Below are 26,717 nucleotides of genomic sequence, written 5' to 3' on the forward strand. Positions count from 1 at the left end.
TTCAGTAGTGAGACAGAAGGCATGTAGTCCAGTAGTGAGACAGAAGGCATGTAGTCCAGTAGTGAGACAGAAGGCTTGTAGTCCAGTAGTGAGACAGAAGGCTTGTAGTCCAGTAGTGAGACAGAAGGCTTGTAGTCCAGTAGTGAGACAGAAGGCTTGTAGTCCAGTAGTGAGACAGAAGGCATGTAGTTCAGTAGTGAGACAGAAAGCCTGTAGTCCAGTAGTGAGACAGAAGGCTTGTAGTTCAGTAGTGAGACAGAAGGCATGTAGTCCAGTAGTGAGACAGAAGGCTTGTAGTCCAGTAGTGAGACAGAAAGCCTGTAGTCCAGTAGTGAGACAGAAGGCTTGTAGTCCAGTAGTGAGACAGAAGGCCTGTAGTCCAGTAGTGAGACAGAAGGCATGTAGTGAGACAGAAGGCATGTAGTTCAGTAGTGAGACAGAAAGCTTGTAGTCCAGTAGTGAGACAGAAGGCTTGTAGTCCAGTAGTGAGACAGAAGGCTTGTAGTCCAGTAGTGAGACAGAAAGCCTGTAGTCCAGTAGTGAGACAGAAGGCATGTAGTCCAGTAGTGAGACAGAAGGCTTGTAGTTCAGTAGTGAGACAGAAGGCATGTAGTTCAGTAGTGAGACAGAAGGCTTGTAGTCCAGTAGTGAGACAGAAGGCATGTAGTCCAGTAGTGAGACAGAAGGCTTGTAGTTTAGTAGTGAGACAGAAGGCATGTAGTCCAGTAGTGAGACAGAAGGCATGTAGTCCAGTAATGAGACAGAAGGCTTGTAGTCCAGTAGTGAGACAGAAGGCTTGTAGTTCAGTATTGAGACAGAAGGCTTTTAGTTCAGTAGTGAGACAGAAGGCATGTAGTCCAGTAGTGAGACAGAAGGCATGTAGTCCAGTAGTGAGACAGAAGGCATGTAGTCCAGTAGTGAGACAGAAGGCATGTAGTGAGACAGAAGGCATGTAGTCCAGTAGTGAGACAGAAGGCTTGAAGTGAGACAGAAGGCATGTAGTCCAGTATTGGGACAGAAGGCACAGTGACCCTGCAGCATGGGATCATAAGTTTAGTTTGTAGGTATTTTTCTCATGTATTGAATCAGATTGTTTAATGAAAGAACAATATGACAACTCCTACAAGGCGAGAGCTTCTTAATGTCACCTTATCATGGACCTTTGATAAAATCATAGCAACACCTACCCACCATGAAATCAATTCTTGATGTAGAGTGACCCAGTCAAACTAACAATGCACTTATGAAATATTGATAGAAACCACAAAATGAGATCCTTCCCAAGCAATGTGACACAGCATTCTCAGGCTGTAATTGCTTGTCAGGAGAATAGTATCTTCTCTGCTTTGATGTGGTTTTAGAAAGATTTTTATTGCCAAGGCAACATGCTCAAATCTGAGCAAAATTCCTTGTCTTGCCATTTTAAGATATTGATTGCCGAATTCTATTTTTCAGCCACTCTCTGTGAAAATCAAATTTATCCATGTGGAATTTCAACTCATCTGCCCAAAGGCTGTTTCATGTGTAGCAGCTGAACAGATGGTAGTCAAGTCAGTCATGTCAAGATATTTTATTCACATGTGAGGGACCTGTCATTTAACACACAGGCATATGGGCTGGAGGGATTCAGAGGATCACAAAAAAACATGGGGGGATCAGGGGTAGGATCATTAAAAAAAAAGTTTGGTTGAGGTCTTCAGAGATGGATATTGATTTATAGTGCTGATTGAATTGAACTGTGCAATTCGAAACCAGGTAATCTTTTGGACAAGGAATTGTGCTGGGATTGTCAACACTGTAGCTGGCTGTACCATAAATCAAATATATATCATTGCTTATCAAGCTTATTTGAATGGTAAATGTTGTGGTGATGAACTCAGTGGACGACAAATTAACAACAACAACAACAATAATAATAATGATAATGATGATAATAATAATTAAAAAAATATAATGGGATGTGTTACAAATAGGATACAAGATCTGTAGTCACTATCAGTGACTTTTCTCAATCTCCTACACCAAGCTAAATTAACATCTCATCTCTAAAATGAACATATTTGCAAAATATAAAGTTGTTAAATTATCTAAATAAGATCAAATAAGAAGGAAGGCAGAGACTCTCTTCATTTTCAGGGACCCTGAAGCTTCAGTAATCTAGACTTGCCCACTATTATAGACTTGCATGAGCTGCATTGGCTATAGTTTCTCAGGGACTAACATCGAGCTGACATGCTGTGATATAAGTGGAATATTGATGAGTGCAGTGTTGCTCTTGCACTCACTAACTCACTCGCTCACCCATACATATCCACTCACTCACTCACTCACTCACTCACTCACTCACTAAAATCAAATCTCCTGATACACGCGTTGTGTTTTGAAGTTTCAAACTATGCAGCCATACTGTTGTGAAAATCATAGCTGCTAAAACATATTCGAAACTAACAGGTGTTTTGGATATAGAAACAAAACATTGAGAAATGTGAGCTTTTCATCATTGGTTAACGTAGGTTGCACGTTTCCACGCTGTTGCTTCTCTGGCAACAGATGGTAATCTTATTCCTGCTGAAAATAGTGTCAGTCATGGATGTCGCGGACAGGAACAACACGCCACCTGTCAACATATGGCTCATAGATGAAAAAATTGATGACAGTGTTGTTAAATTTGAGACTATGCATTTGCCAAGTTAGTCATGTGGAGTGTTTAAGTCGGCTGGTTGAAAATATTTTTCATGGTTAAGACTGAGCAAAATCCAAGCAGATATTGGAGTTATTGAAAGGGTAATTACTATAACAGTAATAAAAGGTGACAAAATTAAGACGTTTTAGGCCATAAGTTAGTCATTAGATTTTCCTGTCTGGCCGCCTCACTAACACGCAGCAACCACGTTTTATTGTCCTAAAGTACCTACTGACCAAAAAAGAGAACTATGTGTATTTCCTTCTTTGTTTACCTCATGAATATATACTACATACATATAGAATTCACAAGTTTCATGAAATTGGTATTACATGGGAGCGAGTTTAGTATTTTATTTATCACTTGCCATTTATAAAAAATAATAATTTAAATTTCACTGCCGTGTTCCAATAGGCCAATGAATAATCATGAAATTGGTATTACATCGGAGCGAGTTTAGTATTTTATTTATTACTTGCCATTTATAAAAAAATGATTTAAATCCACAGCTTATTCAAATTCAGTTTGACAGAATCATACTTCAAACAAATAAAACATTGATACGTTTTAATTGAATACCTTAGTAAGGCCCACATTTAGAATTCAGGGGTCTTTTCCACAAGCTATTGTAGTGCTAGGTTATCGTAACTCCCATACCAGTGCATAGACTTACGACTGTTGTTGCGCTATGATTGCTTTGTGGAACAGGGCCCTGCACTACAAGTTTACAATCACATCACAAGACCCTATGGTGTAATTTGTGAAAATGTGTTGCAAGATCCACCAGCAAAAAAATGCCATGTGACGTCAGCCTAGCAACAGGATTGCTAGGGTCAGTGAGTGTGCATAAGCACCTCTCTGTGTGATCTGTCAACTCTACACGCAATGTCAATGTCAGGAATGCTGGGAGATTTCAATATTTGTTACAGAATCTTGTTCCCGCAGTACAGCACGAGTTTTAGTATCACTCAATGTGTAATACAGCTGTGTGTTTAATAAACGGGTGATCTCTACACGAGCATGTAGTTAATAGTCCTACTGAACATTTCCGCTTCCTTAGATTCACATCCCTCAACAGTTGCCTGGAGTTTGTTTGTTTGAAATCATCATATATAAACTTTCCAGCCTCAGATTTCTAAACAATATTTAATTCATTGTGGCCTTATGACAAAATTCACTCATTAATCCACACATTATTTACTTCAGTAATAATTTTCTTTCTGTGCACCCATTTTCAGCATATTTAGATAATAAAATTAATATTACATAATGTTATGGGTTATATTTTAGGTTAATTTCTTAAAATAAGTTGCACAAAAATGTTTTAAAGAGCGTATTTCAGATAAAAAAGGGGGTAATTTTTCTCACCTTTAGTTAGGGACCATTCATTATATAGTTTCTAAGTCAGGGGAAAGTCATTTATTGTTTTACTGACCTGGCATGCTTTTCTTCCAATTTGGTTTGACCTGGCGTCTATTAGAGGTCGTGCTCTGTTTGTGGAAATACAGTCGTAAATTATTATCGTCATTATTGCTACTATCTCATTTCATCCTCTTGAGCATATTAGCATTTGTCTTTTAATCGGACTGTTTTTGCATAGCAATGAAACAAACATCTCAGGAACTGTCATATAATCTTCATCCGCCAAGTGCAACATTTTGGAATAATTCATCTCATAATTTCATAGTAGAATGACATTCAGCATTGACTCAGTGTCGATAAATGTATCCAACAATAATTGCTTCCTTTATTGAAAATGAAATATGGAAGAAACGATAATCTTTATTTTGCAATATGAATCCAACACAGAGTGAGGTTATAAATATTCATTAATAATTTTCTATGTTTGTCTCTGAATAAATTTTACACCATAAGAAAGGAAGTGTGAATATTCAGAGTTTATTTTTATTGCGATAAATCAGATTTTGATTTGGCAGAATTTCTACCAAACACTCGATCAGTATTGCTATAAAATCTTAGACAGACCAACTTTTGCACGACAGAAAAGATTTCATTTTCAAACTTTCCAAACTTTCTAATTCTGGAATTCTTATTTTCAACAAATTCCATCTGTCCAAATTATCTATACATTAGATAGTCTGTATTAATGTATGAATGCAGCCAAAGATGTGTGTGGTAGCTAAGTGGTGAAAGCATTTATTCATGTTGAAGACCTGGGTTTGATTCTCGACATGGGCAATATGTGAAGTCAGTTCTTGGTGTCCGAACATTGATTTGATGGCATATTACTCCATGCAACAAACAAACATTATTACAGATTCTCACTGGTTATAAATGATCTGACAGTTAAAGAAAATGTACTTTAGTACCCTTGTGACAAAACCTGATTTCTTTCTTTGATTAACTGCGAAAGTCAAAATGCATCCAGACTAGGGCTAGGACAAGTCCAACTTTAGTACCCTGGAACTTGCACCCCCTGTTACCCGACCCTACCAGGGTACCCACTGTAGGTCTCAAGAGTTGGGTACAAAATGTCTGATTGTTAATTGTTTTACCACAGCCCTGACAAAAGCTATTTAGATACATATATCAAACGATCAGATTATGCGTACGCTGAAGTTGACTGAAGCTTTATCTTTACTCAAACATATACAAGTCAAAAGGAATGTGTGCATCGTCAGAAAGAAATGCATACCTTAGAAACTTGTAGTGTAACCCCTTAGCTATAGAGAGTTTTTGTCTTTAAAAAATATATCACATGACTAACCATGTGTCCGGGTAGTCCTGTGGGGACCCGTGTCCAAGTCAGGACCTACCCGATCCAAGTACCCTAGCTACCCGTCCCAGCCCTAATCCAGACACAGTACTGTTTCTCTCTACCATGTCCAGCACATGATGTTATAGAAGTGTAGGTGTGAGGTATCCCCACTGTATGGTCCTCAAAGCCTTGGCTTCGTCATCGAATCCATCTAAACCCAAGCCTTGGCTTCGTCATAGAGTCCATCTAAACCCAAGCCTTGGCTTCGTCATGGAGTCCATCTAAACCCAAGCCTTGGCTTCGTCATAGAGTCCATCTAAACCCAAGCCTTGGCTTCGTCATCGAGTCCATCTAAACCCAAGCCTTGGCTTCGTCATCGAGTCCATCTAAACCCAAGCCTTGGCTTCGTCATCGAGTCCATCTAAACCCAAGACTTGGCTTCATCATCGAGTCCATCTAAACCAAAGCTTTGGCTTCGTCATTGAGTCCATCTAAACCCAAGCCTTGGCTTCGTCATCGAGTCCATCTAAACCCAAGCCTTGGTTTCGTCATCGAGTCCATCTAAACCCAAACCATGGCTTCGTCATCTAGGCCATCTAAACCCGAGCCTTGGCTTTGTCATTGAGTCCATCTAATCCCAAGCCATAGCTTCGTCATCGAGTCCATCTAAACCCAAGCCTTGGCTTCGTCATGGAGTCCAACTTAACCCAAGCCTTGGCTTCTTTATCGAGTCCATCTAAACCCAAGCCTTGGCTTCGTCATGGAGTCCATCTAAACCCAAGCCTTGGCTTCGTCATGGAGTCCATCTAAACCCAAGCCTTGGCTTCGTCATAGAGTCCATCTAAACCCAAGCCTTGGCTTCATCATTGGGTCCATCTAAACCCAAGCCTTGCTGGAGTACTTGAATACCTGTCACAGCCCTACAAACAATCCTAGTCACTAAATGTCAAGAATAGCGATGAAACCATTTTCCTAATCATAAGAAATCTCCATTGTACCATTCTGACTATGTGATAAGCATGTGTTTATGTATCACAATGAAATAGTTATACCAGGTGTTTGCGAATAGGTGAGCTTATCTTGCCCCACCGGTGGCACCATCATAAACACATGCAAAAGCAAGTCAATAATCCACCAGAAAAAACATGGGATCATATGGTACAAGTATAAAGGGAATTGCATCAGACATTCTTGTCACTGATGCGTCAAATTTGGAAATGTTCTCCACATGTCTACCATAAAACTTAATTGCACCTTTTCATGTTATAACCCTGATCAAACATCTTTTGAGCATGAGTCGTAACACAATGGTGCTCTTTAAAACCTTGAAAACAGCATGGTCGATTGCACTGCAAAAGTTGTGAAATGTTGACACCAAAGGCTGAGGCTGCGGCGATACTGCTTGATATCTAAAACAATCAAAAACAGCTGTAAACATTCCATTGAAACCCAATCTGGCAATAACCTGGGAAAGGTAGTCAATTGATTTGTGGAAATGGTGGAACTAGCAGCTCTCTACAGATGGACAGAATAGGGGGAACATTAATTCCTATTCAGTCCTGTTCATTCCATGTGCTTTCCAATATTGGAAAGACAGCTTATTCTTCTGGTGTTAGTAAATTGAAAGGCAGCAAATTACTGAGGTATAGGTTTCCTTCGTGCATGGTTTATCGGTATTGAAATGTGGCTGTGTTCCCACTGGTACATTGATCCTGGTGGAATAATACCTTTGTTGCTGTCAGAGATATCATCAAGTGAGAAATCCATTACAAAGTAATGTTTTGAGGAAAAAAGGAAAGATGTGAGAATTGATTTTATGATGGTGCTGGTGCTATTGGAAAATCAGAGCAAATCAAGGTCCACTGACAGGGTGCTGGTCAATACACTGCCAATCTTTAGGTACTGAATCATGTTTAGAGTAAGTATTTATCTATTTCTGTTTGAGTTCACCTCTCTTATGTTTCATAATGATCTTGTACTTGTTAAGAAAAGGTGATATTTTTGGAAAAAAGTTTTAAGTGATATTGAAATCAGAGAAAGAATGACTATTCTATGTGATATTGTGTTGAAAGAAATCATAAATGTATATATAAGCAGATCATTTGTGTTAATAGCAAACATATATTTTTTAGTTTTATGAGTATTGAGGAAATTAAAAGTTTATTTTGATTGATATTCATTCAAAGAAATACGTGGCCATTATTTGCTTTCGCGTTTCAAGTAATAGACTAGACAGAGAAATCAATTAATCTGTCTAGGTATATATGTTCAGTTATGCCACAGAGTGTTTAATAAAAAGTTTTGGAATGAAATTTTGTTATCATCACTCCCACTGTTGGTTTGTATTCTCATTTAAGAGGACTGATGCAGCCAAAGCCCCATTGCACTATCAAAAACTTTGATCAAAAACTTGGTCAAAGTCCATTTTGACCAAGTTTTTGATAATGTAACATGCCGTCAAAATCTTTGACAAAGTTTTTGACAGGACTTTGATGGAATAGAAACCGATCCTATTTCTCGTCAAAGTTGATCAAAGTTTGATGACATTTATTTAATTTAGCCAATCAGACTGCAAGGAACATTTACCCCTTTTTAACCAGAAGTGCATAGAGTCAAGTCAACTATTTTAGACTGACGAGATGTTGGAAAAATTAATTGATTTGTTTCAACAACGAGCAGCCATTCTCGGGACCAAATATGCCTTTGCCTACCCGGACGCCGCCTTCTCAACATGGCAATACACAAAATACATATGAGAACAGCAAACAATTCCTCGTCAGTAGCATGCACCTTGGAAAGATAATTTCCACCAAAACTTTGATGGCGTGTCAAAAACTTTGTTGAATTTCGACCAAGAAAACTTGGTCGAACGTTCCAGCCTGCATATGTGCTTAATCTATCCTTCAGTGCTCAGTTGAAGAGAGAGTTTTGTCCAGTAAGAATAATGTTGACAATTTAGTGTTTAAGAGGTCGCCTTCTGCCTTTGCAATTTTGGCTGACCTGTCCCTCTTTGTGACTCATGTGTGTGAGTAGGGTACACATATCTATTTTGAGTTTGGTATTCACATAATTTCTGTTGTATTGATATGATTTTTATTTTCGTATATTGATATAATTTCATTTTTATCCTTGGCTGCTCTGTTTATATACGTTCAAGTATCTGTCCATCTCTCAGAAATAGAGTTAGTTTGGCCTTCGCTATTGCATCTCTTGGCTTTAGGAGATCTATGACAGATAGCCAATCTAACTGCAATTCTTGTTTTAACCAAGCCTGGGCTGGGGCGCGGTCTTGACATTCTAGTAACACGTGAGCAATGGATTCAGCCTGATTGCAAGATGAACAAACCTTGTCACAGTGCTTTTTGTGACTGAGTCTGAGGCGTGAGATGGCAATTTCAATTTTCCTTTCATTTGAGTATGAGTTTGGCTTTTGTTGGATCTTGGGTTGAATTTATTGGGTTGACAAGGAGCACCTTAAAGCTACTTAAAGTGCAGGTCTCATGGTCATATACAACTTGGCAGATTTGGATAGATTGTAACATCGTTAATGCAAATATCGTATTCAAAACATTGAAAGCGGCGCATATATAAGGTGTATTTGCATTTTTGTCCTGTCTATCAATTCCAAAGTCTGAAAATACAGCGGAGATGGAGCCTTAATACTGTAAATCTGGACATTAATGCATCTCCAAATTAATATGACTGCTGACCCCTAGCCACCCTATCCCCAGTGGAATGATACATATCCTTACCATAATCCAATCATACAGCAAATAGCACTGCTTATTAGCACTGAGTAGAGCACTTCTGTAAAAACAATAAACATTGTTTTCCTAAAAACAACACTGTTGACTGGCATGAAGGAAGTTCAAAGGCAATAAAATAATTGAACCAACAACAGTTCACTGATTGGTATGCGAGAAAGTGTCAACAAACTTGACATGAGTTGGTAGAACTCTTGACCCCAGCAGTGATAACTCACTTGATGCCCATTGTGTAATTCCTATTCTTTAAATGACATTGCTATATCCTTGTTTCAACTGCTGCTCAATAAACCGTGTTTGTGTTTATATTCATGTTGCTATTTCCACTATCCAAAGTGTGCAGTGAGGCCGTATTACTGTTGATAGTCATTTTGGAGACATAAATGCGAAGTTAATTAATGCGAGCAAAGACCACTCGCTTTTTTCGCATTTTATTCACGCTCGCGTTATTTTCAAGCTTTACAGTATACAGAGACTCCATATATGGTCTTGATAAAGGGAAAGTAACTCCAAAATTACATGCCTGATCGCACAAGTTACCTGTGACGGACAATTTAGATGAAAATAATCAGGATGCACAACATCTTGGACGCATGGATTACAAGTGTTTGCAGATTGCTTTGTTTCTTTCATATATTTTCTCCAAATCAAAATTTGTCGTTGTAGTCTTGAAATAGCACTACAAAGATGAAGCGACATGTCATAGACTCTGTGAATCCGTGTCACTTGCTAACGTGTTACATTAATATACTATACACAAGGCTGAATGTTTTATGATACCTGGACTGACTGATGGCACACATTAGGCAATAATCTACTGCAGTTACATGTTCTTGTGAGATGAGTGACTGCAGGTGTGACATATACCATCCTGTTAATTATCACTGATTGGCTACGAATATCAATCAATGTCTATCTTTATGACCGCACAGATCGAGGGTGTGGGTGGAAACCGCACCCATAAAATTGAAAAGATAAATATCGTACGATGCTAAAATCATATAATTCACGTTAAATCAGGGTTACTTGACACGCCCCTACTAGACATACTCTTGACATACCATATTTGACATAATACACACCCAGGGTGCTCTCAAAATTAGAAATAGGGGGCTCTTATTAGAATATTATTTTGGTGAAAAAAAACCAGAGTTGAAAGATTCATGGTTTATGCTGACAACCTGAAATGTTTATATACAACAGATATATTTTTCCAGAATTTAATTGCCCATAATTAAGGGTGCACATAACACACGAGTGTGTATTATACACGAATAAATAAGTCTTGTGTACATTGATCAATCTGAAGGGGTGCTAATTGGGATTGTTCACTAGCCAATATATTAGCAAATATCGCCGTGGGCGCTTATTACGTCGAATTCAGTACATGGAATCCATACTATAATTATTTGAATGTTACACAGGTCCCCTAACAACCAATGAAATGATTGCGTATATTCTATACCCGACTGGTGATAATATCCAATCAGATGACATACCTGGCCGGCCGTGCTAATTATGGCATAGACAAAATGGCATTGTAGTGCAGTCTGATAAAATGTTGCTGGACAAAATTATTTCCCATTATGGATTTAAGATAATTTGAGAAATGGACAAAAAGCTACAGTCGAGCCAAAAATCAATTAATTAAATTTGTGCAGGCTAAATTATCGCCACCTACAAAAAGGGCTTGGTAAGCATATTTTCAAACCAACAAAGCACTCTATGCAATTTGAAAAATTCAAAGTCAGCTGATTATAAAACAAGATATAAATTTGTTTTTCCCCATGTTCTAATTTAATAAATGTTGAAAAATTGCATGAGAAAATTAGATAAATGAATAAATTTTTTGGCATCTATCAGTAACATTGACGCAACAGAGGCCAGTTGGGGGTAGAACATGTGTTTCTTGTGCTAGGCACACGTTGATATCAATGCAACCTAGACCATGGTGGAAATAATTGAAAAGCCCTCGAGCTGAGACCCATAATTTGCAGAGAGTTGAGATAGTACTGTATATTGTGAAGCAGATTAAACAGCTGACAAGGAGGAAGCTTGCTGATTGCAGTGAAATAAATCAATAAATGTGAGGCATGTGTTTGACAGTGATGGACATGTGGTTGGTGTTGTTGATTGCACTTGTTGGTGTATATTTCATAGATATATACACCTTGAAAAACGTTAAACACCGACGACTACATATTTTTAGCTCACCTGACTGAGATTTCTCCTCTGAAATGAGGAAGCTGAACTTTGGCTTGTATATTTCTTCATCTTTTGTTCAAATTATTAGAATATTAATGTTTTTTAGATCTCATTATTATTTAGAAATTAAACCATTATGGTGATGTCACAGGATTGTTCTTGTAGTTAATTCTGTGTCAGGAATTCACTGGCCATTCCAAATATGCATTTTTACCAAGGGAAACTATACTCATACAAGTATAACTATAGATCATAATTCCAAATTATAGAGAAATTATACTCCAACCATGGTTTAAGTCAATGAAATCACTTGGAGATCTGTGGTACGATAGGTCTTCAGCCATCAATGCTTGCAGTTAGAGGCGACTAACAGGATCAGGTGGTCAGGCTCGCTGACTCGGCTGATGCATGTCATTGTATCCCAATTGTGTGGATTGATGCTCGTGATGTCAATCACTGGATTGTCTGGTCCAGACTTGATTATTTACATATTGCCGTCATACAGCTGGAATATTGCTGAGCGCAGCATTAAACAACATACAAACAAACATTTGAATCTGTTGATTCTGTTAGTAAAATCAACAGATTGTCATAATTTCTCCATTACATAATTGAAAAACAATACTGACAGAAAGTTTTGTGAAGTGGCTGTCTTTAGTGACATTATAAACTATTGACTACATATCCAGGTGAGCTACAGTGCCAGGGTACTGTTATTGAAGTTATCATATGTTAATTCTCTAACAAACCACTTCTGTTTTTGTTTGCTAAATGACATATCATTGAGATCGAAATCCATCATCAAATGAAATGTTCTCTAGCAGGTCTATTAGACAAACACACAGTCCCTGAGGGGCGGTCGGGTTGCCTAGTGGTTAAAGCGTTCGCCCGTTATGCTGAAGACCCAGGTTCGATTCCCGACATGGATACATTGTGTGAAGCCCATTTCTGGTGTCTCCCGCCATGATATTGCCGGAATATTGCTAAAAGCGGCATAAAATCAAACTTACTCACTCACACTGTCCCTGAAATTAAGTCATGTATAAGGTTATGTAAACATCATTTTGCAAGGGAATTCATGAGTATCAAAAGGAAACCCTCAAGTCTCTGAATTTCCAAGATCTGAAAAAGGGATGACTATTGGCTGCTGAAGCTGAGAAGGGGATGAGTGGGTAATGAGGGTAAATGTATTATTGAATGTATGCTCTAGGGGATGTGAGAGAGATTTTCATTTTTTCCTATTTTTTTGGCTGTTCTGTTACAAGAGCTGTTTGTGGACTCTTTCAATAGCTTTGTCTGCTCCTTTGAATCATATATGACCCAGTTGTCGTGACTCTTTGGAGGAACCATTTCCGGTGACCTCTGCCACAGTACTGCTGGAATAATGCTAAATACAGCTTAAGACCATAGTCGGTGCTGGCAGCAGCGTTTCAGCAGTTGGAATTTTAGACATTATTTGAGAATGAACTCGAAATGACATGAAGATCTTTCTCAACGATCAATTGAAGTTCATGTTTTTTTTAAAGAAAAGAAGTGGAGGGTGTGCTTAAATTTTAGAAGTTTTGTTGTTTGGAGGAATGAAAGAAAACTTTGAAAAGTGTCTTTTGTATGAAGCATTGTACGGTTGCTTTCCCTATTGACTTGCATTTCAAATTTGCATGGTCACTGACCATTTCTCAACATTCTAAATTATTCCTTGTATAAAATTTACTGTACCAATGACTTTGGTTTTTGTGAAACTGTGAGCAAATGCGCTTATTTCTGTCTGTGGAAAAAGTTTGTGTAGATTTTCTGTTATAATTCTAGGAGAGGGAATCAAATCGGTGGAAATAGAAGTTTCCCGTTTACTATCAGTACCAGTAATGCCATCGTGTAAACAGCATGTGCCATGTGATCACATGCATATCTCTGGGTAGCCCACTCCATTATTTTATTCATTAAATTAATAAGAAATTCTTTTATCAATTTGTCGTCTGCCAACCGACGTAAAGCAATATCCTCCGGATTTGATCTACACATGCTCATCCATAACACAATGTTCTATAGATTTTGTGATATATTAAGGTTGAACATTTTTAGAAAACTAGCTAAATTACTGTTTGGAATTGTATTTTGGGGAAGAAATGAGAGACAGAATGTAAGCAATGACAGGACAAAATGTGCTTCATCGTCTTGTTTGATTTTTTGTTGACAAGTTAATTATTTCTTTTCTAAAGTTTATCTTAGCAAGGTGCTTATATGGTGTGTGTTTTCCTGACAAGAATATTTTATTTCATTATTTATGGATAAATATGTCTCTCTTCTTATAAAAATGATCCAAAGTAAAACAAGTATCACATGCTTGCCATAATGGGGGTTGGAGAAAACTTTTTTGGGGGCAATAACTGGTCGCTATCCAGTAGAAGTTTTCTGTTGGCAAAACCATTAATTAAATCATTAAGATTGGTTGAAAAAAACACTTTGTCTTATGACAGATTGTCCATTGTCCAGTGTAGATCCGGGTTAATATTGGTCTTCAGCAGCAATCCTTGCTTGATGTAAGAGTAGCAGGATCAGGTGGTCAGACTTGCTGACTTGGTTGATGCATGTCATTGTATCCCAATTATAGATGGATGCTCATGATGTCAATCACTGGATTATCTGGTCCAGACTTGATCATTTACAGATTTACAAATTTTCATTAGCTAATGGTCCTTGGTCTGTCACCCCATCCATGGTCAAGTGGTAGAGCAGTCACCCTAAGAGTGGAAGGTCGGGGGTTCAATCCCTGGCCGCGTCATACCAAAAGACGTTTAAGATGGTACTTGTTGTGTCCCTGCCTGGCGCTCTGCATTAAGGGGCTGAAACAAGGACTGGTCGGTCCGGAGTCAGTATACTGTGTCTGAGTGGGGTATCCATGTTAAACTGCAGCATGGTATCTCAGTGGGCTAACTCTATAAAACCAGCATTGGTACGAGCAGGCACACACATACACATCTTGAACGTGACGTTAAACCCCATTTCACCTAATCTTACATCTGCTTGGTCTTGCATATTACCATGGTTTTGTCTGATAAACATCTGTGACCTGCATCATTTTTAGCTGACCTGGCACATAACACTGACACGCTGTGTTATTCCAGAAACAACAGAAATCAGCGTTGATCCCAACTCACTAACTCATCCGAGCCTGAGAAATGTATGGATTTTTTCTGATGCCTGGATCTTCTTCTTCATGGATAAATATATTAGTTCTTTGTTTTTGTTCCAGAAATAAGTTCCGGCGTAGTTACACCTGCCTCAATACCCGGTCTCCGAGAGTTGGCCTTCACCTTTCCGAGTGAGAAGCTGACTGGGCCAATGATGGGATCTGAGGCTGTTCCATCAACCCCCCCGCCTGCCTATAACCAACGAAGAAGAGCATCAATGCACGATGCCATCGATTTCACTAAAATTGACACAAGGCTTTATGACAAAAAGGTAAATTTGATTTGTATTTTTCTTCACATTCTAAAATATATTGTGAATCTTTCCATGTGTTGTAGACTTTGTTAAAGATTAGCATTGTACAGTGTTTATATATCTATATCTATACATGTTTTTTAACATTGCTTCATGTATGTTCAATTTATTGTTTTTTAGGAGACATCACACAAAAATGAAAGTCATGTTTTCTTCGTTCAAAGCTACACAAGCTGAGAAACATTTCAGGCTTATACAGTTTATAACCAGGATTTTTATTTTTTGTTAGTTTACAAAATTCTGTGTAGGTGGAAAATATTTTTTGGGAATTTCAAGTTAAAAATGTACATAAATAAATGAAAAAAAACAAAATTGGAAGGCGTTGGTAGTGTTTGAGTGTTTGTAGGAATGTGGTTGTCAAAGTTTAAGCTTCTTCAGCTGCAATCATTATTCAATATACATCCAAACATACATGCGAGGAATATCGAAAACATGAACCAATGTGTCGACCTGAGATTGTCTTGCTAACATTGAAGTTGTTTGAGGAGCATATCAGAAGTCATTTTGTCCTACAATTTATGTTACTTAAACATTCCTTGGACAACAGCTAATTTTGAAACATCATAGTTTAAATAATATATGTCAGAAGACTTCTATATTTTACTCATAAACTACCAGTTTTGAAAATCAATTAGTAAAATATCCTTAGGATTTAGAGATTCATCAGTACTTTGGGTCAGTCCACCGAGCCATTTTTTGGGATCATTACATGAGTATTCAATGTTATTTTCTATTTGAGCCTTGCACAGATTGTTTGATTAGTGATCTGGATGTCTGCAGTTCATTTATTTACACAGCTTCATGCAATGTGATCTTTTGCTGTTTGGTGTTGCATGAAGGTAGAATTCTGATCATTTATGCAATTAGCACTGGTAAACAGAGTTAACCATTCAGTAGACATTTAGTTTTTCATCTATTACTCAGCCAAATAAAAGATATCACGTGGTTTTACTCTGTTTACCCCGTGGGGATTCCTGGTAGGTTTGATCCCCAGCAACTGGTTACTTTTAAAAGGTCACTTGGTTGATTGCGAGTCATACCCTGCCAGCATGGACTTTGTTCATGATATCAATCACTGGTTTGTCTGGTTCAGATTTGATCATTTACAGGCCACTGTATTTTGGCTTTAAACAAAAAAGAAACAAAAATTACATGTTTGTCCACTACCACATATATCGCTGTCATAATACTACTCTTCATCTAGACCACCTCCGTGGTCTTGTGGTAGAGCGTCCGCCCGGAGAGCAGAAAGTCCGGGGTTCGATCCCCGACCACGTCATACCAAAAGACATTAAAAGATGGCACTTGTTGTTACCCTGTCTGGCGCTCGGCATTAAGGGGCTAAAACAAGGACTGGTCGGCTCGGAGTCAGTATACTGTGTCTGATTGGGGTATTCATGTTAAACTGCGACATGGTATCTCAGTGAGCTTGCACTATAAATCGGCATCAGTCCGGACTAGTACAAGCAGCCACACAAACACACACACGTACATGCACGTCGCTATATAAGTGCAATAATCTTGGACGTAACTTTAAACCCCATTTCACCTCACCTCACCTCACTCTTCATCTAATGTGCCAACCCCCTCCCTGTTGAAACCTTCAAATGCTATCGATGCAATGTATATACCCTTTCTATCCTGCTGTCCGGAGTGAAGAACATCATATAGACTTCTGAACATTTCAATGAAAAATATGTACTGTATTTTGGGTGAGATCAAAAGCATCATTTACAATGCCCAAGACCAAAGAACAATAGTTGTAGAGTTTCTTTCACTGAATTGTAGATCTTCCATCAAAACAGAGACCAGCACAACAGACCTATCTGTAATCTTTTTTCCAATCTGTTAAAGCTATCGCCGAAGCCCGTAATCCAATAAAACAAAATCTCAAAGGCTTCCACAATCCTCAGTCACAATTATTGGGCAACATATTAAGCCATTTAAGCTTATCTGACTTCATTAGAGATGACCGATTGGACCAGTTCTTTCGTCTTCGTGCAAACTTCAGCCATGTTGCTTTCCACCAGGCAGATGATGACTGCATGTACTAATTCTTTACTGGTAAAGAGTATTGTCCCAGGCAGCTGGAAGCCCCGAGCCTGGTGCTGACATCTGATTGTGATCACCCTACTGCACAGTACAGTCATGTGGCATTAGGATGAGACACGGACTTCCATTGGCGAGGACATTGTAAATTCAGCGTAATACCTTCAGGATATAAATAATATAAAAAAATGATTCTCAGTTTATCTCATCAACTGGCTTGTATTCCTTTTATGGATCTGTGTGCAATCTAATTAAAATCAGATCTTTTAGTAATTAGATTTGATACCCCTCTCAAGGTCTGACATAAGTTCTAATCAGCCTATCAGCATGGGGACTTTTAATTCTCAGTGCGAGTGAGTGGAGCTATTGGAGCCGCATGTTTGACTTTTGAACTTAGATCTTGTGGTAGAGTTTCCGCCCGGAGAGCGGAAGGTCCGGGGTTCGATCCCTGGCCGCGTCATACCAAAAGACGTTAAAAGATGGTACTTGTTGTTACCCTGTCTGGCACCCGGCATAAAGGGGCTAAACCAAGGACTGGTCGGCTCGGAGTCAGTATACTTTCTGAGTGGGGTATTCATGTTAAAACTGCCGTATCTCAGTGAGCTAGCACTATAAATTGGCATCAGTCTGGACTAGTACAAGCAGCCACACAAACACACAGCTACATGCATGTCGCTATATAAGTGCAATAATCTTGGATGCAAGGTTAAACCCAATTTCACCTCACCTCACCTGAGCTTAGAAACAAAAGCAAATGAGCAGTTACGAATGAAAACTAGTGACTGTGTTATATTGTGAATATTTTACACAGTGTCAATTCACTTTAAAAATCAACAAGGATTTTCAGGTGTGCATGGTTTTATTAATCCCACATCTCTCATGAGTAAAAGTTCCAGTGAAAGGCTGCCCATAGCCACTAGTTTGCGGAAGAGTGAGTATGGTTTTACTCTGCTTTTAGCAATATTCCTGCAATATCACGGTGGGGGACACCAGGAACGGACTTCACACATTGTACCCATGTGGGGATTCGAACCCGGGTATTTGTCGTGATGAGCGAACGCTTTAACCACCAGGCTACCCCACCTCCCCATTTGAGAATGAAGGCAAGCTGAAAGCTAACATTTGATCAGGTCAAAACCCAATGAATCATTCATTTTTTATTTGCGGATCAAAGTTCGCTCAGAGTAGTTGTCAGTTTTTGTCAGAGGAGCTATCAATCAAAGTGAAATATCTGATCTTGATGAGATTGAACAAGTTGCGAGCAACTGAGGTAGAAATGTTCAAACAAGGGGGATAACTCTTCTGTTGTTTCATGTCAGTCTTGTTCACACTTTTGGGCCCCAAGACATTTTATGGTTCAATTCAGCAGGATATATTAGACTTGGTGTCTGCGTTTGGAAAATGTGATATATTATGGAAGACTCATATCTTCATGCATTGTTCATCAACTTTTAAACCATTTCAGAAAGGAGTATTGAACAAAGTAGACACAATTTATGGATAACAACTTCTTTATTTTTACTTTATTGGCAATGTTTTGATATAGATCCTTATACCATTGTCAAGCAAGGCACATTTCATCAGCCTTGCTTGAGAATGGTAGAAGGATCTATACTGAAACATTGCCATTGTCAACTTCTGAGGAAATTGCTTATCAAACAAGAGTATTGAACATATCACATTTTCAATACTCTCTTTGCCCTTTATTAAAACCATTTCTTGTGTTGGACATAAATAGACCGTTAATGGTCCAAATCATCCTAAATCTCAAATACCTATCTATGTGGTCGGTCTCGACATTCACAAACCCTTTTAATTAAATCAGGGACTGTATTTCACATTTCATCACTTGTAATGTGATCAACCACCTCCGTGGGCCAGTGGTAGAGTGTCCGCCCAGAGAGGTAGATGCATGAACATCACTTTTTAAGTGCAATAATCTTGGGCGCGATATTAAACCCCATTTCACCTCACCATCTGTCGTGTGATCAGAGACCGTATTTCACATTTCATCACTTGTAATGTGATCAGAGACTGTATTTCACATTTCATCACTTGTAATGTGATCAGAGACCGTATTTCACATTTCATCACTTATAATGTGATCAGAGACCGTATTTCACATTTCATCACTTGTAATATGATCAGAGACTGTATTTCACATTTCATCACTTATATTGTGATCAGAGACCGTATTTCACATTTCATCACTTATAATGTGATCAGAGACCGTATTTCACATTTCATCACTTGTAATGTGATCAGAGACTGTATTTCACATTGCATCACTTGTAATGTGATCAGAGACTGTATTTCACATTTCATCACTTGTAATATGATCAGAGACTGTATTTCACATTTCATCACTTATAATGTGATCAGAGACCATATTTCACCTTTCATCACTTGTAATATGATCAGAGACTGTATTTCACATTTCATCACTTATAATGTGATCAGAGACCGTTTTTCACATTTCATCACTTATAATGTGATCAGAGACTGTATTTCACATTGCATCTCTTGTAATGTGGTCAAAGACTGTTTTCACATTTCATCACTTGTAATGTGATCAGAGACTGTGTTTCACATTTCATCATTTGTAATGTGGTCAGAGACTGTATTTCACATTGCATCACTTGTAATGTGGTCAAAGACTGTATTTCACATTTCATCACTTGTAAGTGATCAGAAACTGTATTTCACATTTCATCACTTGTAATGTGGTCACATTTTTTTACAGGTTTACATTTCATCACCTCGTAATTTGACAAGTTACCAGTTACTTTATTTCTCTCTTTGTTCAGTTTTATCTTTTATTGCTCATCCATCAATAATAACAAAATAGATGGTCAATGAAAATGAGTTACTATCTATTTATTTATAGATCCTTATACCATTGTCAAGCAAGGCACATTTCATCAGCCTTGCTTGAGAATGGTAGAAGGATCTATACTGAAACATTGCCATTGTCAACTTCTGAGGATATTGCTTATCAAACAAGAGTATTGAACATATCACATTTTCAATACTCTCTTTGCCCTTTATTAAAACCATTTCTTGTGTTGGACATAAATAGACCGTTAATGGTCCAAATCATCCTAAATCTCAAATACCTATCTACGTGGTCAGTCTCGACATTCACAAACCCTTTTAATTAAATCAGGGACTGTATTTCACATTTCATCACTTGTAATGTGATCAACCACCTCCGTGGGCCAGTGGTAGAGTGTCCGCCCAGAGAGTTAGATGCATGAACATCACTTTTTAAGTGCAATAATCTTGGGCGCGATATTAAACCCCATTTCACCTCACCATCTGTCGTGTGATCAGAGACTGTATTTCACATTGCATCACTTGTAATATGATCAGAGACCGTATTTCACATTTCATCACTTATAATGTGATCAGAGACTGTATTTCACATTTCATCACTTGTAATATGATCAGAGACCGTATTTCACATTTCATCACTTGTAATGTGATCAGAGACCGTATTTCACATTTCATCACTTATAATGTGATCAGAGACCGTATTTCACATTTCATCACTTGTAATGTGATCAGAGACCGTATTTCACATTTCATCACTTATAATGTGATCAGAGACCGTATTTCACATTTCATCACTTATAATGTGATCAGAGACCGTATTTCACATTTCATCACTTGTAATGTGATCAGAGACCGTATTTCACATTTCATCACTTGTAATGTGATCAGAGACCGTATTTCACATTTCATCACTTGTAATGTGATCAGAGACCGTATTTCACATTTCATCACTTATAATGTGATCAGAGACCGTATTTCACATTGCATTACTTGTAATGTGGTCAAAGACTGTATTTCACATTTCATCACTTGTAATGTGGTCAAAGACTGTATTTCACATTTCATCATTTGTAATGTGGTCAGAGACTGTATTTCACATTGCATCACTTGTAATGTGATCAGAGACTGTATTTCACATTTCATCATTTGTAAGTGATCAGAGACTGTATTTCACATTTCATCACTTGTAATGTGGTCACATTTTTTTACAGGTTTACATTTCATCACCTCCTAATTTGACAAGTTACCAGTTACTTTTTTTCTCTCTTTGTTCAGTTTTATCTTTTATTGCTCATCCATCAATAATAACAAAATAGATGGTCAATGAAAATGAGTTACTTTTTATTTTTTTTCTGTTTGTGACTTAAATCTCAAGCTGGTTCATCCATAACCAATAATAATACAAAAAGTTGTCTGATTAATTAAATATAAAGCCATAGCCATAGTTTGTAAGGTGATGATAGCATGGAGGTTTGGTTTTTTATCACAATACATTGAAATCCTGTTAATTTAGACATAGCTATCCGAGGTTAACATGGTTTTACTGTTTAAGGGAAAGCTTCGGAAATAAAAGCGACAAAGACTGTTTCCATACTCTTACAAAATCTCTTCTCATACAAGAGCTCATTGTACGCTTTCCATTTCCAGTATGCGTATCCTGCCCCACTGGTTGCATCTGCACAAAAGCAAGTCAGTTGTTCTAATGAAAAAAACATGGGAACATATGGTCAAGTCAAAATAGGAAATCGGATTAGACATCTTTTTGGTCACTGATGCATCATAATGTCTTTTCTAAAAATAATACTGTACGATTTCAATTTGTTACATACGGATTTTCTTTGTCAATATGCCAAAGAAGGCAAAATAATAAAAATTCAATTCATTGTAAGAGTTTATTATATAGTATTTTTCTCGAAAATATCTTGAAACAAAAGTTTTACAAAATAAGAACAAAAAAATGTTATATTTCAACAGCATTTCACTTTCATTCAACTAAATGAGATAATCTCATGTAATTATCATACTTCAATATTGATAAGTGTCAGTTGACACCAACAATTAATCAATATGCCATAAGTAACAATACCTTTGTAATTATTCCTTTTGTAAATAAAATAATTTTATATTTCAACTAAGAACAAATCCCTTTTTTTTAAAAATGAGCTGTAATATGTTTTTTTGTAAATATTGCCATGGAAATGAAATTCTGAATTTATATAATAAATTCACAATGACAAGTCTTAAACTGTAAACAGTAATATCTCAAAGGAAACCACTATTTTACAAAAAAATCCAAAATTAGAAGCTTTGAAGATGGAAAAGATGTTTGAAGATGCCAAAAACCTCAATTCTTAGCAACTTCTTTCTACTCAAATCTTTCAAAACCGGGACAAAATTGACAGCAAATCTTATCACTCTTTGAGAATGAGATTGTAGCCTCAAGGCTATGCGACAACAAGAATTTGTACAGGCCTGTCTGATGCTAGTCACAGACTGTAGTCTTTCCCGAAATTGAATTTCCTCTTGGAACAAGGCATTCTGTTACCTCCTGTAGACAGAAAGGATCTTGTGGGCAACAGATAATTTTCCCGATTCATGCCACATCAGGACGGGAGAAGAGCTTTGCTATTCTGAGCCACCTCGGTTCAAATACTCTTCCTAGAAAAGAGGGTTTGGAGAAGATTTGGTATGGCCATTGTATGATGGTATGGAATTGACACAAGCATTAGGTGATTTCAAGAAGCCTTGTGCCTGAGTTAGGTCGTATATAGCTCTCTGTTGTCCTCCGGTTGTCTATAACGATTGTACTAATAAGGTCGGCTTTTGTCTATTAATGATGTCAGAGGATTGGGGCCAGAGCGTAGTTATTACATAGTATTTTTATAGACATTTTGATTGGTTGCTGTGTCTTAAATACTTGTCGACAATAAATCGCATTTCGTGAGATTTTTTGTTGTTATTGTTGATGGTATTTATTCTTGGCTGTGATGGTGAAGTATTCTGTTGTGGGTCAAGGTTGAGACAAGTGTTAAGATTCAGAATTACTCATAAGGTCGGAAGTAACCAAGTTCATAAGGGTCGGATGTGCACTAGTGCAAATATCACTGCATGTGCAACAGTGTATATTTTACTTGCTCCAGACGGCAGTGTTGAAACATTTGAATGTTATTGCAACGTAAGGTCGGAATGATGTTACGTAAGAAACAACGTCATTACTGAAGAGGTCATCCCACAATTGTGGTTTTCTAAGTAGGTAGTCGTAATCAGTGCTTTTTTTGTAAAGGGGCACTCAAAAGGGTTACAGAATAATGGGTTATAACGAAATCTTGACACTTGTATGTGTGCCATACTGATGTTATGATCATTGTGTAAGAATAAATGTATTACTCTTGCTCTCGCTTGGGAAAAAAAAGAATTCTAACACTTGTTTAAAAAAAATCAGTGCTTTTATAATAATCTCTATGTAAGTAATTTGTTTGTGAGGTTGCAGTAATATCTCTGATGCAGTACATGAAAATTTAACTGACATGGAAAGAGGCTGAGCTATGTCATCAATTGGTATTTAAACACTAAACTCCAGGATTTTGGAGTTCAAACACTTTGTGTCTTCACTGAGTTTCAGTGATCCATACAAATAATTTTCACTGCTATTTTGCCTTTTATGTCCAATGAAATCTCAGTAAGGATAAGATATATGGAAGAACAACTTCTTTATTACAAATAGGAGTGGCGTTTCGGTCTAGGTTCTAACACCGTTATCAAGCAAGTGATGTATGGTATGGTAGAGTATGGTTGACAAGTATATATACAGGAAAGGAGGCAGTGTTTATACCATTGAGGAGGTTTAAGATGCAGTTACACTGCTGGAGTGGAGACACCCGTTATGTACACAGAAGGGTTTAACATATTGGATGGTGAAGCCTGTAATATAAACAAAAGGATGAAGCCAGTAATATAAACTTCTAAATGCCTCTCGAAGAAGTCAATGAAATCTCTTTAATCGGATAATCAAGACTGGTATTTTTTTACATAAGGTGTTTTGGGTGGATTAACTGCTGCCACCACACCAATAAATCACAAACCCGACTCTCCAAACTCACACAAGTTTATCAGATAAGGGACAAAATACAAAACTAGGATTACAGTGGAAACGAAATGTGAATTACACGAATACAGTAAAAACAAAATGCGATTCAAATGCGATAAAGAAACCCAGTGAAAAAAGTCTTCAAAAAATATTTCTCCAACTTTTTAAGTTTGTAAACAGTAATATAAGATAGCTATGCAACAAATCACAAAGAACAATGTGAAACGAAGCATGTTCTTTTTCATGATAAAACATTGTTCTATCATGACGTCATATCTGGAGATTTGAACATGCGCTCACAATTTGATGACGTCGTCATATATTAAACAACATTATTTTTTATAGGGAAATGTCCAGTAAGTTGTACCCCATAGATGTAGCTGAGCTACACAGATAACGCAGTGGCAGAACAATTGCATCCAAAAGTGGGAGACATTTGACATTCAGTATTAGGAGAAAGGGTACAGATGATCGATGTGAGGATTGTGAGAATATGCGGGAAATATCAAACTTAAAAAAAGGACTTGTCCGAAATTCCTGAGGTCCGATTCTATTCAGGGATTCATCACTATTAAAATTTGGGAAAATAGTTTTAAAGCTTGTACATTTATCAACATCCTTAAAGAGCCTGTACATAATGTTGATTTTTGAAATAAGAGTGAGTGAGTGAGTGAGTATGGTTTTACGCCACTTTTAGCAATATTCCAGCAATATCAAGGCGGGGGACACCAGAAATGGGCTTCACACATTGTACCAATGTCGGGAATCGAACCCGGGTATTTGGCGTGACAAGCGAACGCTTTAACCACTAGGCTACCCGACCGCCCCTCTGAAATAAGAAATAAATGACTCATGGTCATTGTTTATCATACAATAAAACACTGCAGGGAGAATAAACCACTTTGGGCTGTGCCTCTCATGGTTATACTCCCTGCAGTGTTTTATTGTATGATAAACAACTACCACTGGTCGTTGAGTACAGCTTCAGTGGCAGAGACTAGTGATGTCATTTGATTGTGATGTCACAATGATCTGCAAAGCATTGTAATGCAGTTTCATAGTAGAGACATTACCCAAGTTATTGAATAAAGTTTAACCACAAACTGTCCAAGTCACAACAAAATCTTAAACCAAAACATACACTGATTGAATCAACTTTTGCACAAAGTTTTCCGTGTAGCTGTGCCATTGACACAATAAAATCCGCAGACAGAACGGCAACGTATAAATACACATACTAATCAGGTATCTTGATAACACTGTGATGAAAATGTCTGGCCAGCCAAACCTCTATACCTGTGACTGACAGTTTTCCTCCAAGGCAATGATAGTGTCCCCTTCAACTGTTGTACATTGGGAGATACAGTATAATGATACTGGTCTGAGTGGTTCATTAGGTGCAGATATAGCACCATCACTGCTGTCAGTGCAGCTGAATATATACCACATTTATGACGTGCATGGAGAACTGTCTGGCAGCAAGGCAAAATAAGAAAGTTTCTTGTTTTGCATCCAAATCTAAACATGTTCCTGACCCCTGCCCTAATGATTTTCTTGTGTATCTAATTCAGTTCCAGTTCGCAACTTTTTGGTTATTCCCTTCCGAAGTTGAACTTTTTGATGCAACTGAGTTGTTTCGAGAACTGTGTGGCAAGAAAGCTACATCAAAAGTTTCTCGTTTCTCATATTCAATTGACCTGACCAGAACTTATTATTTATGTTTCTGAATACCATTCCAGTTCCACATTGTTTAGAGATATTTTCACTTCAAACGATGCACTTTTTGATGGAGTCAAGATGTTTTCAGAACTGACTGGCAAGAAGGCTACCTAAAGATTTCTTGTTTCTCATATTCAACTGTACCTAAAAATCACCCTGATGTTTCAATTTAAATTTGTTCTGCATGCTGAAGTCAGTTCCAGTTCCTCATGTTTAGAGTTATTTCCCCTTCCAAAGTGACCCCTCATGGCCACCAGTAATGGTGTTCGTGTTTTGTTTTCGAATATGTTCACATAAACATACTCTCTACTTCTGTAGGTCAGGGTTTTTTTTAGTTGGACTGCCTTCTTTGTAAAGTGGATAGGTGTCTGCCTGGAGAGCAGAAAGTCGTGGTTTGACACCCGGCCGGGTCAAACCAAAAGATGTTAAAAGGAGGTATTTGTGGTTACTCTGTAAGAACAGGTCGACTCGGAGTCAGTATACTGTGTCTGAGTGGGGTATTAATGTTAAACTGCAGCGTGGCATCTGTGAGTGAGCTGGTTGCACTGTAAAATTGGCATTACTCCAGATTAGTACAAGCAGCTGCACACACACATCCACACATGCATGCAGAAAATGATCGGAAACAATGCTTTCGTGTGTCTTCATGCAAATGAATTTCCAGGGGTTTCTCCAGGAATGTGGAAGAATGCAATCTTGTTAAAAAAACTTATGAACGTCAAATTGTGCCATTCATATTCTTATGAACTTCAGTTGTCATGGTCATGTGACCGGCCTCTCTTCCAATGGAAGAGATGTATATCGTGTAAATTTCCAATTAAAAAACAACCCATTATTACATGGTGGTCTGAAGATATAAGGACAGGTTGCTCTGGTAGGCAGTGCACAGAATTGAGGCAAACATATTTGGTTTGTTAAAGGTAGAGAGGGTGTACACATGTTGTGCACGTGCAGGTCATGATGATAAATTTCACTATGCTCCCATGGACACATATGTTGCTCATACGACTATTAAGATGTCGGTGTGACAAGTCGATGCCAGACTTCTTATCCTAGAGAGGCACATATCCATCGTACTGACTTGTCGTGGACCATCTGCTACCCCTTTCTTCAGAATGGTTCGCACATGGGCGGACATCTTACGTGGTCATACAG

The 26,717-nt window shown here is 37.8% G+C and overlaps 1 protein-coding gene across 1 annotated transcript in view; it reads left to right on the forward strand.

The window, feature by feature from the left end:
• The window catches only part of LOC139458968 (synaptotagmin-5-like), a 90,794-nt gene that overhangs the window by 40,267 nt on the left and 23,810 nt on the right, over window positions 1-26,717 (forward strand). The window contains exon 2 of the mRNA XM_071240409.1: window positions 14,622-14,830. Within this exon, the coding sequence (XP_071096510.1) occupies window positions 14,622-14,830 (209 nt within the window). The remainder of the gene's footprint in view (window positions 1-14,621; window positions 14,831-26,717) is intronic.

The sequence above is a fragment of the Haliotis cracherodii genome, unplaced genomic scaffold, assembly GCF_022045235.1.
Source record: "Haliotis cracherodii isolate W230 unplaced genomic scaffold, xgHalCrac1.p SCAF_13, whole genome shotgun sequence".
Lineage (NCBI taxonomy): Eukaryota > Metazoa > Mollusca > Gastropoda > Lepetellida > Haliotidae > Haliotis > Haliotis cracherodii.